The 17,035-nt window shown below is 44.3% G+C and overlaps 1 protein-coding gene across 1 annotated transcript; it reads right to left on the reverse strand.

Moving 5' to 3' along the window:
• Positions 1-1,703: 1,703 nt before the first annotated feature.
• Positions 1,704-6,832, reverse strand: BOLA3 (bolA family member 3). Its single transcript, XM_075601377.1, has 4 exons — positions 6,680-6,832; positions 5,970-6,093; positions 4,577-4,665; positions 1,704-1,936 (listed from the first exon to the last, which is right to left on the reverse strand). Exons 1-4 carry the CDS (start codon positions 6,713-6,715, stop codon positions 1,871-1,873), a joined length of 315 nt encoding a protein of 104 aa, XP_075457492.1. The 5' UTR covers positions 6,716-6,832; the 3' UTR covers positions 1,704-1,870.
• Between the last annotated feature and the right edge of the window lie 10,203 nt (positions 6,833-17,035).

Consider the following 17,035-nt stretch of genomic DNA (forward strand, 5'->3'; position numbering starts at 1 on the left):
CGCTGACCACAGTGAGTGCACCCAGTGACCTCTGCCGCCGGGAACCAGCCACCCCCCGGGAGCCAGAACCTGTACAGGTGGGGGAACAGGAGCTGTGCAGGTAGGGGGGATGGAAGCTGTACAGGTAGGGGGGGGGAAGAGAGGCGGAGCTGTGCGGGTGGGGGGGAGGCAGAGCTGTGTGGGTGGGGGGGCGCGGACGGCGGCAGAGCTGTGTGTGTGGCATGAAGAGGAGGGGAGTATGGTAGAGGGGGAGGTTGAGGAGGAAGGACAGGAAGGGGAAAGGAAAAAAAAAAAAAAAAAAGAGTAGGAGGGGAAAGAAATTAGTGGGGAAAAGGAGTGTAGTGGGTAGAGAGAGAATGTGAGAAGAGTATGAAAACTACAGCTGTCTCCCATATTCAATTGCAGAGCAACTGGGTTTCCACTAATAAGTGTATATATGTTCAGCAGTGGCCTCAGACTCCTGATCTTATCTGGATCCTTTCTACAAACTTTGAACTATATAAGGATTTTTGCAGATATATATTCAGTTTTATCTTTTTAAAATTGATTGTTGAACATTCACTTTGTAAACTCTTTTATCTAGAAGTTTCTCACGTGTGTATCTCCCCCTCCAAATGATAGAAAAATGCTCCGAAAAAGGGAGTCGCACGGTACAACTGGGACGTGCACTCCTCTTCCACCCCGCTTCGGTGGATCTGGCAGCAGAAGAGGACTGAGGACCACTGGAGTGGAGCAGCAGAGGTGGATGGCACGGCGGACGAGGACTGAAGAGGACCGTGCGCCTCAACGGCAGACACTGGAAGGGTCGGACCGCTGAGGCGTGCTCTTCCCCGGCAGTCCTGTGCTGCTCCTGCTGTGCTGACATGGTCTGCAGTTCTTGTCTCCTGGCTCTTCCTCTATTTCCCGTGGTCCACCTCCTCTGCTGCTCCGCTCCAGTGGGCCTCTTCTGCACACACACACACACACAGCACGACTGTGTGTCAGCATTTCCCCGGAGCACTTATACCATTATATATCTGGCACATGACATCATACTGGTGATATCATAATGAGTCAGATAGCTATAAAGTTTAGCACATGAGGAGAAAGTACGAACGGAGAGAGATTTATATATTACACACATGCGTCTACTGTAGTGCCGACGAGTATTCTAAAACAAATCTGGGGCAATCACCAACAAGACCCAGGTACATGCTGGGTACATGCTGCAGCATTTCAGTGACATTTCTGCAGACAGACAAATGGCCCATCGGATTAACAGCGGGGGTCCCTGGCAGTCCCATTTAATCTGAATGGGACTGCCAGGGACCCTGCTGTGTTAATCCGATGGGCCATAAGTCTCTGCAGGAAGGTCACTGAAATGTTGCAGCATGTACCCAGCATGTACCTGGATTTTATTGGTGATAGCCCCAGATTTTCCAAGGCAAGTTTTAGAATACTCGTTGGCATACCTGTATATGCAAATTATGGTCGTCAAATCAGTAGCATTCGCTGTAATTAAGCATTATATATACACAGAAATATTGCTACAAAACCCCATCTAGTTTGCATGCACTTTCTGCATTCAAGTGTGCTATTTGATACAATATCTGTCTTGCTTCTCCAAAAAACACAATCTTACCTACTTCAGCAGCTATTACAAGAACCTTTCGGTAGCTAATTTATGCCTTCTATGAAACCAAAGTTATGAAATTCTTGGCTGCTACTTTAAATTCACTTTATTAGGAAATCAGCATTACATGATAAACTCAATAATCTAAACATGTCCGTAAATACAATATATTGTTTTAGTATTTTCTAGCAGGGATGTCTACAACTTTAAAATGATTCGGATGATGACCTTCAGATCCTCTACATTTTGGGGCTGTTTTCAGTGTTTTGGGACAGAAGTGAATATTCTCAGCCCGTGCATTGATTTGATCTCATCTTGCAGTGCCTAGACAGAAAAATAAAAAACAAGTTATGGTTTTACTTATTTGTGCAAGTATTGCTTTTTAGTCACTGGATTTAACCATATAAGCTACTTATGTTTGTGTTAGGTTAGTGATAGCACCATAATTAGTTTGCAAATAAAGCTTAGCTTGTCATTTTTGCTAGCTATTGCCGAGACTGCCTTTCCACCCTGCAAAGTCAATATAACCAGCCTCACACTGATGAGACCCAAAACGTCTCAACAGCTGTCTGTGAGTAGGATGGCTGGCTATGCACTTCATTAACCCAGGCTGTGCTAAAAAAAATAAAAATAAAAGCAGTGTAATGCAGCAGATATACGTTTTTAGGGGTCCAAAAAGTGACACTGGGTGCTCTTTTGCATGTCATTACCCAGAATCCCTGGCTGCAGTGAAAGCATTGTATGCTAAGAGATGATTGGGAAAGGCAGGGTTGCAGACCTGCCTGAGACATGTGAATGCACTTACAAGTGGTAATTCTATTTGCTATACCCCTGTATTACTAATACTTCTCTACTGCCTCGCCTTTATACAAAACAGCCTATTCTCTCCCTATGTGTTCCATGTTACTCTCTCTACTCTGCTTATCAAACCTTATCTTTCTATCTACCCTATAACCATCACTGCATATACATTTAGACCCTCACTTCTGTTTTCCTTTTTACGCTCATTATTTCCACCCCTCGACGCAACATGCACTCCTACAAGATCCAATCACCTCTCCCTCCCTTCTTCTGCAGCTGAAGATCTGTCTCCGTCTATATTTCTACTTGATCTTGCTTACCTCCCATCTCCAACAACTGTAACCTTGACAATCTCATATCTATTCCGTCTGTCACCATCCTCCCCTTTTTTTCCACGTGGCCCCTGCAATGCTCACTCCCTCTCCAACATGGTCTTCACTGTGCATGACCTCTTCCTTTCTCGCTCCCTATATCTATTCGTTCCAACTGAAACGTGGCTCTCTGATTCTGACTCTGCTACAGAGGCTGTACTCTCCTATAGTGGCCTGCCTTCTCATACTCCACGACCATACAGTCGTGGTGGGGGGAGTGTGATTTCTTCTCTCCCCATTGTGGTTTGTAGTCATTATCTGTTCCTGCTTCTTTGTCCTTCTCACCCTTTCAGTTTCATGCCATCATTTCTCTCCACTTCACCTTACGTATTGCTATAATCTGACTTCTTTATCTCACCTTTTCCGCTCACTGATCATCACCTAATCTCCAACAACTTCAACTACACTTCCTTTCCCCCCCTCACTATTCCAGAGATTTACATTCCAGGGAACCCTCTCTGAGCTCAAAACGCTCTTCTCTACCCTTTACAGACCTGGACAAATCTTGCCACCACCTACTACTCTATTTCCAATTTCCTCAACCATCATGCTCCCCTTCTTCTCTGGCACTCTCGCCACTCTAGCACTCAACTCCGACACACTTTCTACGTTCCTATACTTGCTCCTCTCACCGTCTATGGAGGACGTTTTTCATTCTTGCCGATTTTCTCCAATACAAATTCATCCTTTCCAACACTTGCCTATCCTATGACACCTTTTCTCTGCGTTTAGCTTGCTCCTCAAATCTTATACGAACCATCTCTCACCCTTCATCTGTCCTCAAACTTTTGTCGACTACCAAAAAAGACAAGGTGAACTTTATCAACTGAGATATCCCTGCTGTGCTTTTCTATACACTTATTCTCCTGAATTCCCCTTCCTCCACTCTAGAGACTTTCTCCCTTGTAATTGAGGGGTTAGTATCTCAGTTACTCCTCTTCTCTACCAGCTTGATCTTTTTCCTTCCAATCTCCTCCAACCTCTTGCTCCCACTCTGATCCCTGCTCTCAATCACATTTTCAACTCTTCTCCTCTGGTACCTTTCCTTCCCTCATTAAACATGCTGTTGTGAGACCAATTCCCAAGAACACCATTGCCCCTACTAGCCATCGCCCTGTCTCTCCTGCCTGTTGCCTCTTGTATCTTTCTGCATGCTTGCTTTCCTCCGCTGTACTGGACCCTCCAATTAGGTTTTCGCTCTGCTCACTCAACTGACAAGAGCACTCACCAAAGTAGCAAAATCACATTGCTAAATCTGGAGGGCATTACTCCCTTCTCAGTCTACTAGACCTGTCTGCAGCATTTGACCACACCCATTTGTCCTTCACACTTTCCGTGCTCTTGGTGTTTCAGCACAAAGCCCTCTCCTGCCTTTTTTCCTACTGCTCTCATCTTTCCTTTATTATTCCTTTCTCATCTATTATTGTGATCGGTGCTATAAAAATATACATGGATACGATTTGGAAGACTGGTAAATAGTGTCAACAAGATACAGTTTGTAAAGCTCCAACCCCTCCGTTTGCCGCACAAATGTTACAAATATATAGTTTAGAATATTTATACTTGTCTTAAGGTCTCAATTATCTCCATTTAACCCATTAAACATCTCACTGCCCTTAGTTCACTTTCGTCCCTGGTAGGGTAGGTTCTTTAATATATAGTTCTATTCCACAAGACACTGGATTACATTGTTACAACAAGATACAAACCCTGCACCTGTCTGCTGTGATAGACTATAATTATAATTAATACCTGCCCCAGTCTTCCTGGAAAACTGTATTAGAATATTCACCTTGTTAATCATTTGATGTTGCTGCACAGTTCGTTTCTCTTTAAAGTCTTCTGACTCAACATGGATTTCATACATTGCTCCACAACCCCCTGAAAAAAACAAGCAAAAACGGCATCAAATAACATCAATTAGCATTGAATAAACTGGATTAACTCCCTGTGGTTAGAGAAGGGAAAAAAACCCAGCAGAATCTAAATCAGGAAGATGCAAAAGACACAGACACACACTAGTTTTTTTTAATTAAAAAAATCCAGGATAAGTAGATTTTTTCATTTTATTTAACGAACATGAACCAGGGGGTCACCAAAGCTAATCTGTGGTCTCTTGACACCTAGAGACCCCCTGGTTCAAGAGCAGCGAGCCCAGGTTGGCCATGAGTACCATGGGGAAAATTGGGGAAACCATGGCTTTCTATTGGGGACCCGACAGGCATGTTTTTAGTCCTCTGCCTTAATCGTTTTTTCTTGTCAAAAACAGGGCACACACAAAAAAAAAACAAAAAAAAAAAACACAGATTTCCCCAGACACCTGGGAACCACCGCTAAGCTTCTCGGTTCAAGAATAAAATAAAAAAATAATGCATGTATGTGTTTTTAACTTTTCATGTGGGATTGTGGTTGTTAAATTTGAATTGTGCTCACTAAACATAAGTCATTGAGAACCCTTGAATTTGTAAGTATTCCCACAGAACAAAGCATTTTTTTCCAGTGGCGAAAGTGTGGTTACCTCCGTTTTTGTTATTTTCACACTTCGATTACCACTACGCTTATTGTCAGCCCCAGAATACCATTACTTTTTTTTTAAATTATTATTATTCTCATTGTCAGAGTAATACTACTTTATTGCCAAACTTCACATCCCCCCGTTTCTTTCAAAAGTGGAATTGTTTTTAGAAACCCACTCACCTGTCCTATTCTTCCAGCAGAAATACAGTCCGCAGCTTTACCCATTGTTTAATAAATGTAGCTTTTTTTTTTTTTTTTACATCTTACTCATTACCACTGCTTTGCTAAGCCGCTTCTCCCTTTGGTAAATAAGGCTTCTTTTCCTACACACTACCTGAACATACACTAGACTTTCGGGGAAGCAGAATTTTACAGGCAGTCCTCGGTTATCCAACGGGATCCGTTCTGGAAGTAGAGTTGGATAGTGAAACCGTTGTAAAGTGAGTCCCATGTTAAGCAGTGGCGGTGAGCATTGGATAACGCATTCAGGCGTCGGAAAACGGCCCATAGGGTTGCATTGTAAAGCGATGGATATGCCATTCGTTGTAAAGTGAAACGTTGGAATACCTGTATATGGAAAGCTAAGCAGATACCTTTTTGTGCTACTACTGACCTGCTCATGTCTGCGCACTCAACATATTTTGGTCCAAACAATAGTTCTCCGTTACCTGAAATATCAACCACTTTAACTGAGGAAGCTAGAGGGAATTTGTCCCTTAGGATTTGGGCTATCTTCGTCTCTCCGTCTGTCTTCGATGTGAAGGATCGCCTCATGCTGCAGAGAAGGGAGCTCTGTAGGTGTGAAATCATACAAGGTCACGTATGTACCTGAAGGGGAGTTTATGGAAGTTCACTCTGATTTATGAAGACTATTTGAAGGTTTTACAATGGCAGTGAACTGAATAACAGCAGGAATAAAAATTAGATGAACAATAACCTAACAATCTGTAGTTCAAAGGGCCTGCAATGCATTGTACTCTGATCTGCATACGTGCAGCCACCACAAGGGCGCAGTGCTAGCATCTAATTTCTGGTGTGCTGCAACTTTACCATCAATGCAGCTCCGTCCCCCCTTCCCCCCTTCCCTGCATTGTAACGATTCTGGGGTGCAGTGCTGGCAGTATATTTCTGTCCCTCTGATCTGCATGGTATTAAATGCTTAATGCAGCCAGAAACAGCACATTTCCTGCATGGCATATATACCATTAGTGCAGCCACCTGGCAATATATTTCTGGTACTCTGATCTTTATTGTGTTTACCTATGAATGCAATCACCTGTGTTGTGCATACAGAACACACTTCCTGTATGCCATGTGTACCATTAATGCAGCACACTCAGCCTCTCCTGTGTCTATGACATACATTTGTCATACTCACCCTTGTCTTGCCCAGCAACTGCACAGTTGAATGCATCGTCCTGAGGCTCCTCGTCCCAGACACTCAGGCTGGGCAGTCAATGTCAACACTGCAGTAAGCAGCATGTCTTTGGAGCGTCGCCTCATTATGACATCACAGATCTGGCAAGGGGACAAACGTGAGTCGCACATTACGGCCATCTTTGTTGTGGGCAAACCTCCAGAGATCGCTTTCATTTGCACTGTCAATTAGGTACAGCTGGGTAGCTGTGTTTTGCCTCTGGCACCACGGTTAGTGCGTCAGGACGCAGTTGTCACAGTTTTCCTGTCTGTCAGCAATAGAGGACAGTTGGCCTGTTCCCTAATAAAAAATGGCCGCCAGTGCTTTATGACGCTAACCGCCGTTTCATAACGTGGGAAGAGCTGTGTGATGTCATTAGGTTCACCCATGGGCAGTGCAGTGTGTGTGTTACTGCCCGATAGACAGCAGGGGGAGATAGAGTGGAGAAGATAGACAGAAGGGGAGAGCGATAGGTGCCATATCCAAATTGCATAAGCCTTTCTCCAGGCAGAAATCTGGCAGCTATACCAGCAAAATATTCTGCTCGCTGTTTCCCTGTATTTTTTCATTACTGTAGTGATGAAATAAGAGAGGAGTAGATTGTTTGATACTTTATTTTTTTTGGACTGGTGATATGTTACAACAGTGGTTTTCAACCTTTTTTTGGTTAAGGAACCCTAGAATTATATTGTAAAATTCTGGGGAACCCCAACTCTCCGCTCATACCCTCCCTGTCCTTTTCTTTCATCCCCTCTTACACTCCCCTTCTCATACAACCAGCCAGTCATACCCACTTCATCTAGCTCCCTAACCCTCTTAGACACCCCCCCCCCTTCTCCGTCCAACTTTTAGGGCCACCCTGAAGAGGGAGGGGATTGCAGTAAACGCCGGGACACCGCTGCTGCTGAGCAGCCGCGTGACCTGAGACAGTTGCCCCAGAAAAAGTACAGAACCATTGAGAGATGCCCGCAGAACCCCGGTTACAAATTACTGTTACAAGTATTTAACAATTGAACCTTGCAGGGTTCTTCATCTGGGGTTCTGAGAGGTTCACAAACTTGTAACAAACTATTTTTTGGCTAAATAAAAGATATCACCTGGCCTACTTCTCCATCCTATAATTTTACCATATTGAAGAAAGGAGAAATAGTGCTTCCCACCCTTCTTTAATTAGTAATTTTCTTTCTGTGTTCTGGATGAGTATTTAACTGTTATTATTGTAGCCCATGTATCTCCCCCCTAAGTGAGATTGGGGGTATACGCTATGGATGCTACTGGTGCTGCACTTACTTGTTGGCTCACAGGGGCTAAGCCTCCGCCACGGGGAGTTCGGGGTGATATAACACAATACTCTCGGTGCAACGCCTCCACCTGTGAGGGATCCCAGCGTAGTGGGAGGAGCCCCTCACAGGACCCAATAACATCAATCACACACTGTGTATAAAACAATTACATTTACTGGCACAGGTATAACTCTTAACACTCTATAACACTAATAGGTACAACTACCCCTTCGCCTCGCAAGACTTTAACCCCACACCTTATTCCCCCAACAACGTGTACTCAGGAGTCCCAAGAGTCACCCACCCAAGTGTGAGACAGCTCTGCCCACTAGGTGAGGTGTACTTGTTGGTGCACGTGTAGGGATGATGGTACCTGCCGGGTGTGTCCACACCCGGGCGCGCAGATGCTTTATTTGAGATCCCTTGCTCCAGAAGGATGATCCCACATGGTGATCCGCCTCTGCGATGGATGGCTCCCGCATGGAGTGATCCACCTTGGGAATGTCTCTTATCTCTGCTAGCCAGCAGAGGGTGATTCAGTCTTATCACCAGTGACCAGGATATCCACGCTTCCTGGCTGTGACCCTCACTTATGCTGCCTCTACAGGACCCTGTCCCTATCCTAGGGGCTGTCCCTGTAGCAGCCACAAGCTGAGGGTGAGTTGGGGCCTAAGGGGGGGATCTCTGGCCTAGTGCATGGGCTACTTGCCTCCCTGCACTTACACACCCTCCCCTATCTGTGCCCCAGCTCCAACTGATTAGCAAGCCCTCAGCGCGCCAAATGTATCTCTCTCCCTGCAGGAGATCTGGTCACTTGATTGGCTCCCTGGCGTCAGGTGGTTAGCAGCCCCAGGGGCTGCTGGGTGTTGTAATTGGGTTATTATTGCCACCGCGTGCGCAATCTCAACTGCGCGATATTGTAATGGCTGCCGCTGCACTCATCTGTGCAGGCGCGAACTTGTAACGGCCACCGCATCGCACGAACTTCTGCGCATGCCAAACACTAACGCCAACACCAACATGGCCGCCGTGTCGCAGATGCTGCCGGGAGCCCCCGGCACCGCGCTCGTCCCTGTAGCTCCCCGCTACTGAGCGGAGGGAGGGCGGGGAGTGAAAACAGATGTCTGGGGAGCCAGAGGGGACCTGGCTACATTATTATCATTGTTTATTTGTAAAGAGACCAAACATGCCGCAGCGCGGTCCAATGGGGGTTCACAGTTATGTATATTACATAATGACATACCAAATAATGACAAACAAGTGCAAAAAGATTCAAAAGGTAATGAGAATAATCTAGAGGGAATGCAGGGCAATGTTAAAACAAAAGGTAACGTGGCTGTTCGTTGTGGGACGGATTATGCCTCAGGATAGAGAATGGTCCAGCCACACAGCTGATCCCATTTAGGTTTGGGGATGTTAGCGTGAAGTTTGCTCCAGCCGCACAGCAGGTGCCAATAGGTTTGTAGGGGTACTAGATGTTAGGGGTTTGCCAGATAACTCACCTTTTCAAGGAAGCTTTTCAGGTCGTTTTTCAATGACTGAAAGCTGGGGGAGAGTCCGATGGTGCGTAGCAGGGAATACCAGAGAGAGGGGGAAGCACAGGAGAAGTCTTGTAGGAGGGAATGAGAGGAGTTAATGAGGCAGGAGGAAAGGCGGATGTTGTGGGCAGAACGTAGGGGGTGTTTAGGGATATATTTGGAGATGAGATGTAAGGGGGAGGCAGTGTTGTTGAGAGCGTTGTAAACCAGAACTAGGGTTTTAAATGTGATTGTAAAAAGATATGGGGAACCAGTGTAGTGGCAGAGTGAGTGAGGTGAATGGAAATGCCAGCAGCGTTTTTGATGGATTGGAGTTGGGATAAACGGACAAGGGGAATGCCAGCTAAAAGGTTGCAGTAGTCAAGGCGGAACAGGATGAGTGAGTGAATTAGGCTTTTAGTTGCATCATGAGTGAGAAAAGGGTGAATCCTAGCGATATTTTGTAGGGGGAGACAGCAGGACTTAGTGAGGGAGTGAATATGATGAATGAAGGAGAGGGCAGAGTCAAAGATGACCTCTACGCAGCAGGATTGTGGTGGTATTGAAAGTGAGGGAGGATATGGGTGTTGGGGTGACAGTGGAAGGTGGAAAGATTATTAATTCTGCTTTAGACATGTTAAGCTTCAGATAACTGTTGGCCACCAAGGTGGAGATTGCAGAGAGACAGTAGGTGACATGGGACAAGAGAATGGGAGAGGTCGGGAGGAGAGGTACATCTGGGTATCGTCGGCATAGTGATGATACTGAAAGCCAAAAGATTGTATTAGTTCACCAAGAGAAGTGATGTAGAGTGAGAATAGCAGAGGTTCTAGGACAGAGCCTTGTAGGACCCCAACAGTCAAGAGGAAGAAACACCAGAAAAGGAAACACAAAGATCGGTTGGATAGGTAGGACATGAACCAGGAAAAAGAGGTGATCAACTATGTTGAAGGCAGCAGAGAGATCCAGGAGATTTAAGGAGGTGACCCTTACACTTAGCTATGAGTAGGTTGGTGGCCACTTTTGTTAATGCTGTCTCAGTGGAGTGTAGCGGATGGAAACCAGATTGCAAAGAGTCAAGCAATGAGTTGGAGAGAGTGTGTCAAGCAGTTGCTTGGAGGCAAAGGGGAGAAGAGAGATAGGGTGGTATTTAGAGACGGAGATTGAATCCAGAGGGTGTTTCTTTAGAATGGGTGTGATGAGTGTGTGTTTAAAGGAAGCTGTGAATATGCTGGTGATAGAAGAGGGGTCAAACAGGTGACTTCGGGTAGGGCTAAGTGCACCCGAGGGAGCGAAGATGTGAGGGAATAGGATCAAGGGGGCAAGTTGTAGGGTGACATGATGAGGAGCACAGAGATCTCATCCTCAGCCACAGGGGAAAATTAACTTATTGTGGATGTAGGCATGCAAAGGGGAGAGGCCTGTGAGTTGTTAGTGAAGCCCAATATTGAGATATCATGTCTCATGGACGCAATCTGATCTATGAAGTAGGTGGCAAAGTCTTGGGCTGTGAGGGCGGACGGTGGTGCAGGTGCAGTTGAGCAGAGAAGGGAGTTAAAGGTGGCGAATAGATGTTGAGGGTTAGAGGATAGAGTTAGTATGAGTTAGGAAAAGTAGGTTTGCTTGGTAAGGGAAAGGGGCGTGTTATAGGAGAGTATGAATTCACAATGGAGGAAATCTGCTTTAGAGCGCGATTTCCTGCAGTAACGTTTTGCAGTAGTGAGCACTTTTGGCGGTAGCGGGTAAAGTTTGTGTGCCATGGTTGTGGCTTAAATTGTCGGGGGTAAAGTATGGTGGCAGGAGGTGTCTTGTCTAAGGCTGATGAAAGTGTACTGTTGAATAGAGAGGTTGCCTGTCTGGGCTGGAAAGGTTATAGATGGGAGAGAGGAGAGGTTGTAAAGAAGTTGAAAATAGAAGGGGGTCTAGAGCATGTAGGTTTCTCTATGAACGTGTGGCTGGGGCAGATGGGAGAGATATCTGCCCGGGCGATAATCGGTCATACCGGCCCTCCTCCTACGTTGCAGCATCATGTTGTCATGGTGACACATTACCATTTGGCGTCACATTGTCATGGCAGTCGGATCGTCATGAAATCGTGACACTGCAGGAGGAGTTGCCACTCCAATAAGAGACACTTACAGAGGCCCCACGCTCTCCTCCGGCCATCAGGCTAATTGTGGGGAAGAGCGCGGGGCTTCTGTAATCATCAAGCCCCCCTTACGCAAATAAATATATATACATACATATACACATACAGCCAAGGTGGCACCGGCCCACTGGGCATTTCCCGATGACCCAATCCACCCATGGAGCGTGGAATCTCTCTCAATGGCTATACACTTATATCGCATGCACTCTACAGACAGTCCTCGGTTATTCAACAGAATCCGTTCTGTAAGTAGCGTTGGATAGTGAAACCGCTGTAAAGCGAGTCCCATGTTGATCAGTGGCGGTGAGCGTTGGATAACGCATTCCGGCGTCGAAAAACGGCCCACAGGGTTGCGTTGGAAATGCCATTAGTTGTAAAGTGAAACGTTGGATAGCGAGGACTACCTGTAATACGTCTTGTGTAAGATTGCTGTAGAGCTCTGAATACATCTGCATTACAAATAATAATCTACAGTACAATAATTCAGTCATTGTCATGGTAAAATTCAGGGGAATATTTCAGGTGTCTGAGATAATTGGTATTTTCTTTGTCATATCCTGAGTGTTCTTGTTTAACTGCATTGCACGGGGGCAAAAGGCACAGTCTCCATTTGTCATTCAACAAATCATTTCACCCTGATCACCTCAGTGTCACCTTTTCTTGACTACAAGGTTTCACATTGCTTTTTTTTTTTTTACTTCCTTAACTTATGGGCAATTTGTAACATTTTGGGTAAGGTATACATATACAGTAATTGAGACTAGGGAATTGGGGCCAGATTTATTTGACAATGCTAAGCTTTCATTTACATTAGGGCCCAATTAAACAAATGGTCCACAAAGTGCTTACTTGGCATCTTATTATAAGCACGTATAGCCCTTAGGGGTTATTCTATATAGTTCAGAAGTCCCATTCAAGTCGAGAGGAGGTATCGGTGGTGTGGACACCAAAGTGTTTTGACCAGTAATTAGACTTTCTTGTGATTCGTCCCCCCAAAGATTTCTATTATAACAATGTTTTTGGTAGTGGTAAAATGTGTGACATTTGCTTCATAGAAAAAAATGTTTTGCTGCTTAATTATTTTATGGAATTCTAATATGATATGAAACGGGAATATTTCCCAGAATACTTTGTTAAAAGCCTTGTGTAAACAAACACAACCTATAGGAAACGTAAGGAATAGGCACATCCAAGAAACTTGCCGTTTAAAACGATTACAGAGATATAAAACCAAAAAAAAAAAAAAAAACACAGTTTGAGTGCAAAAAATAAATATAAAATTTATTAAAACACCCACAATATTTTAGTTATCAGGAATAATACATTTCACAAACAAGCTGTTTGTGAAAATTATAATACAAATACAAAAAAAAAAAAAACAAATAAAAAAAAAAAAAAGATTCATACTTGCAAATTTTTAGGCACCCTAAAAATAAAATTACAGAAAATCAGGGGGTGGGGGGGGAGAAAATGTAAAGTGGAGAAAAAAAATATATATAAAAACAGGGAAAATTATACAAAATAAAATTATCAGCATCAATTTACTGTACTAGTCATATCTGCAGTTTAATACACATTAATCCTATCGCCTTCAGACATTGTAAAATCTACCATTCATCAGATCAACCCCGAAATAAACTGAATTTTCAAGTAGCCACAGTCACAAGTTAACAGATATATTCAAGTGTGGTTTCCACGATTACCTCCATTGGAGACCTTGGAACCAATGAATTAAAAAAAAAAAAAGACAAGAAATCAAAATACGTCAACATCTAGATCTAGCTAACTATACTGCATTCATTATGCCACGATCCAGCCCGTTTTTTCCTTTTTTGACTCCTTTCACTGCTGCAGGAGCTTACAATGCAGTTACACACTACAGTCCCACCCAGCGCTGAAAATAATGAATCCAAATACATACAAGATAAAACTGACACCATACCCAAAATGAAAGGTTTTTTTTTTTGTTTTTTGTTTTTTTTGACACAAAGCATAAAAAAAGAAAAGGTTGTAGAAGCTGAACAGTAATGTTTAAAAGTGTTGAGACTGGAAAATGATCCCTGAACAATTGATGGTTGCAAAAGGTGTTACATGTTGGCAGGTAAGATCTCTATACAAATTATCCCTGATAATGTGCTAATTTTTTTTTAAAGTGTGTGTGTATATATATATATATATGTATATATATGTATATATATATATAAATATATATTCGCTGTGTCCTCAGTCCCACCAAGCCCTGGTTTGTAGGGAGTTAACCCCTTCACAGCCAGAGGCCTGGGTTCATTGTGTACACTCAGAGTGAAATCGTTTGACATACAGTAGTTGCATGTAGGACACAATTCATATTCGTGGTCATATCTCGTTATCGCCCCTGGCGTTGGAAAACACACACACAAAACGGGGGTAAGTCAGGATGAGTCGTCCCGGCTCACCACTAGCTGTGAATGCTTAAAGCTGTGCGTGTAGCTGCGATCTGGGTTATTTAAACACAACGTGTAGTTAGGGCGAAGTTTCGCCTTCTTACTACAGCTTTGGAACTCCCCTCCGTGTCAGTCTTTGCAATGCACGGGACGGCCCCTCTGGGACAGAAGGGGCCAATTTCCCACCAGTCTTTGAATACACAATCGGTTAAAATATTGACTAAGTCACGGGTGCAATTTAAAATCACCATTCAGCTTGCCCAATAAAGTATTTTAACGTCCAGCAGTGCCGGCACGGCCTTGCAGGCTGATCCAGCACTGTAGGCGTTAAAATAGGTTGCAAAAAAAATAATAATAATAACGTGCCGTTGGTGTCAGAGTCACGGTACCGGTGACATTTACAGAATAGTTTTAGCTTTTCATGAAGATGCCGCGACGATGTATTTTGAGGTATATTTCGGTAAAGGGAAACATTTTGTCGGCAAAAAGGAAGCTTAACTGTGAAAAGAGATTAAAAACAAAAAAACAAACAACATTTGGTTTATGTACAAATGTTAAACAATAAATTATGTAAATCCCAAAAGAAAAGAAAGAAAAAGTAGCACCAAAAATGAAAAAGAAATAAAAAAAAAAAATGGTTCCAGACACATTTACACACAAGTACACGAGCAGAGAGAAAGGAAATGGCCATTATTATTGCCACCCGCGTGAAAAGCCAAATAAACTAGAAAAAACAACGTGTTTAGTCAACTGCGCTGCTAAACGTGTCTCTAACGCTCAAGACCACAAGCAGCACCCATTCAACTCCTGAGACAGTTTGACCCATATTTACTAAACGGTGCTATACTACAAGACACCTTACGGAGCCAAATGACCCCTTAAGGCCCATACATTAAAGCCTACTTCAGGCTGACCATCATCAACTATAAGCTGAAAGAAACATTTCTAAACATTTAGCAGGCAGGTAACGGGTATGCAGTATGGACAGCACCATGCGCAGGCATTAGAGCAGCAAGCAGCTGGATAGATGTGAAATGAGAATGGCCGCACAGGCGGAGGGAAGGGACCGTCTGTACGTGGTCAGAGCTCCAATAGGACCATACAGGGGTTTTCTTAGCATTTCCGAGTTCTGCTATATATATATACCCCTGTGCTGCGCATCAGAAAGGCCTCAGTAGTGCGAGCTACTATACCTAGACAGGTAATGTACTGTATTTACACTGTATATAGCACCGTGCAGTACATAGCATCTTAATCCAGGCACAGTAGTCCATATGCACAGCACAGGAGTCAATGAATGTAATGCATCAATCTTCGCACGTGCAAAACTGGAGCAAGGAATACACTGATCAGCAGAATTATCTAGCTTGCTAAAGGATTTTATTGCAAGTATAAATCCTGTGCTGTTTTTATAGCACCACCCATGCCCCAGTTTTGCAGCCCAGAGATTTTAATGTGCTACACTCCCCCCCCAGTATCTCTAGTCAGCAGAGCTTACAATCTAATTGCTGGTGATGGGAGCCACTGACAAGACAAGTTGTGCAAGGTCACCAGGACCTGGCACTGGGTCTCCGTCCTGGTTATCCTACTTCAAAGACCAGCTGTCTGACGAATCAGACGCTAAATGTACCAAGCACGTGTCACTGGCTGTTGTGTAACACTTTCAGTGCTGGACTGTCCCATAACTTGTTGCAAAAGGTTTTACTGCAGGGATGAAATATACTGTAATGTATTGTACAGTGAGACACTTGAGCCAAAAACCAGTGATTAATTACCAACCTCAGATGGTGCACCCAGTACCTCAGTATTCATTTTTGTAGAGCTATCAATTTATATTGTAATGCAATGACGTGTTGGTTAAGATGTTGGGGTCTTATTTGATCAAAATCTCCATGTTTCCAACACAGCACATAAAAAAATACACCAGATTTATTCGAGGATAAAAGATCCCACTCATATAAACAGGGATCCCCTTTTCCTTGATAATTCTGGTGCTGTCTTTTGCACCAGATTTGCTTCGATTTTGCAGTCGGGAGAGAAACAAAAACCAAAAAAACGTGGGTGTATTTCTAGATAAAAAATAATAAACACGCTCGGACAGTGAAAGAGTTAAACAGGACCCCACAGAGGTGCCTTGAACCCAACGGGTAAGGTACTGCAGGCACTTCTGGGCTGTTATCAGTAACATATTACCCAAGCAGTATAACGATATTGACCATCTCTACTACTTTTCAAGCCCCCAAAGCTTCATTTCAGGACAGAAATTATAACAAGACCCATTCGCCTCATGTCCAGGCAAACCCTGCAAAATGAACGCACAGGACTCGCGTGCAAGACACCGGGCACACGCAGCTGGAATTATTAGAGGGCTCCCGGTTTTAACCTTTTCCCTGCCAGAGGGGCCGGCAAGAAAGGCGCAGTTGCTGGCATCTCACCAGCAGGGAAGAGGTTAAACAACGTTTGATAAAAGTGGGGTTTCCAGGCTGCTCCTGTAAGTTTCTACACATGGGACAGTGGTCACTCAACAAGGAGTCCACCTGTGTAACCCCATCCCTGCCTGAGGCACTTGCAATGTGTTGCAAAAAGGTTACCGTTCAGTACTGCAGGGGTGCTCAACTCCAGCCTTCAAGACCCCCACAACAGGTTGGGTTTTAAGGATCTCACAGCTTCAGCACAGGCGGTGCAGTCTTTGACTGGGCCACTCATTGAGCCACCTGTGCTGAAGCTGGTGATATCCTTAAAGCCTGACCTGTTGGGAAGGGGGGGGGGGGGGTCTTGCAGACTGCAGTTGAATACCACTGTAGTATAGCACCAATTGGCTTTATTACACCCTTCATTCTGCATTTGCACACATTGCATGCTGGTTGAATGCTAGAAGGCTGTAGGAGGCTCCAGGCTACGCTCCCCCTGCCCCCGCTGAGATCTTAAATCTTTTCCGTTTTAGG

The sequence above is a fragment of the Ascaphus truei genome, chromosome 5 (genome assembly GCF_040206685.1).
Source record: "Ascaphus truei isolate aAscTru1 chromosome 5, aAscTru1.hap1, whole genome shotgun sequence".
NCBI lineage: Eukaryota > Metazoa > Chordata > Amphibia > Anura > Ascaphidae > Ascaphus > Ascaphus truei.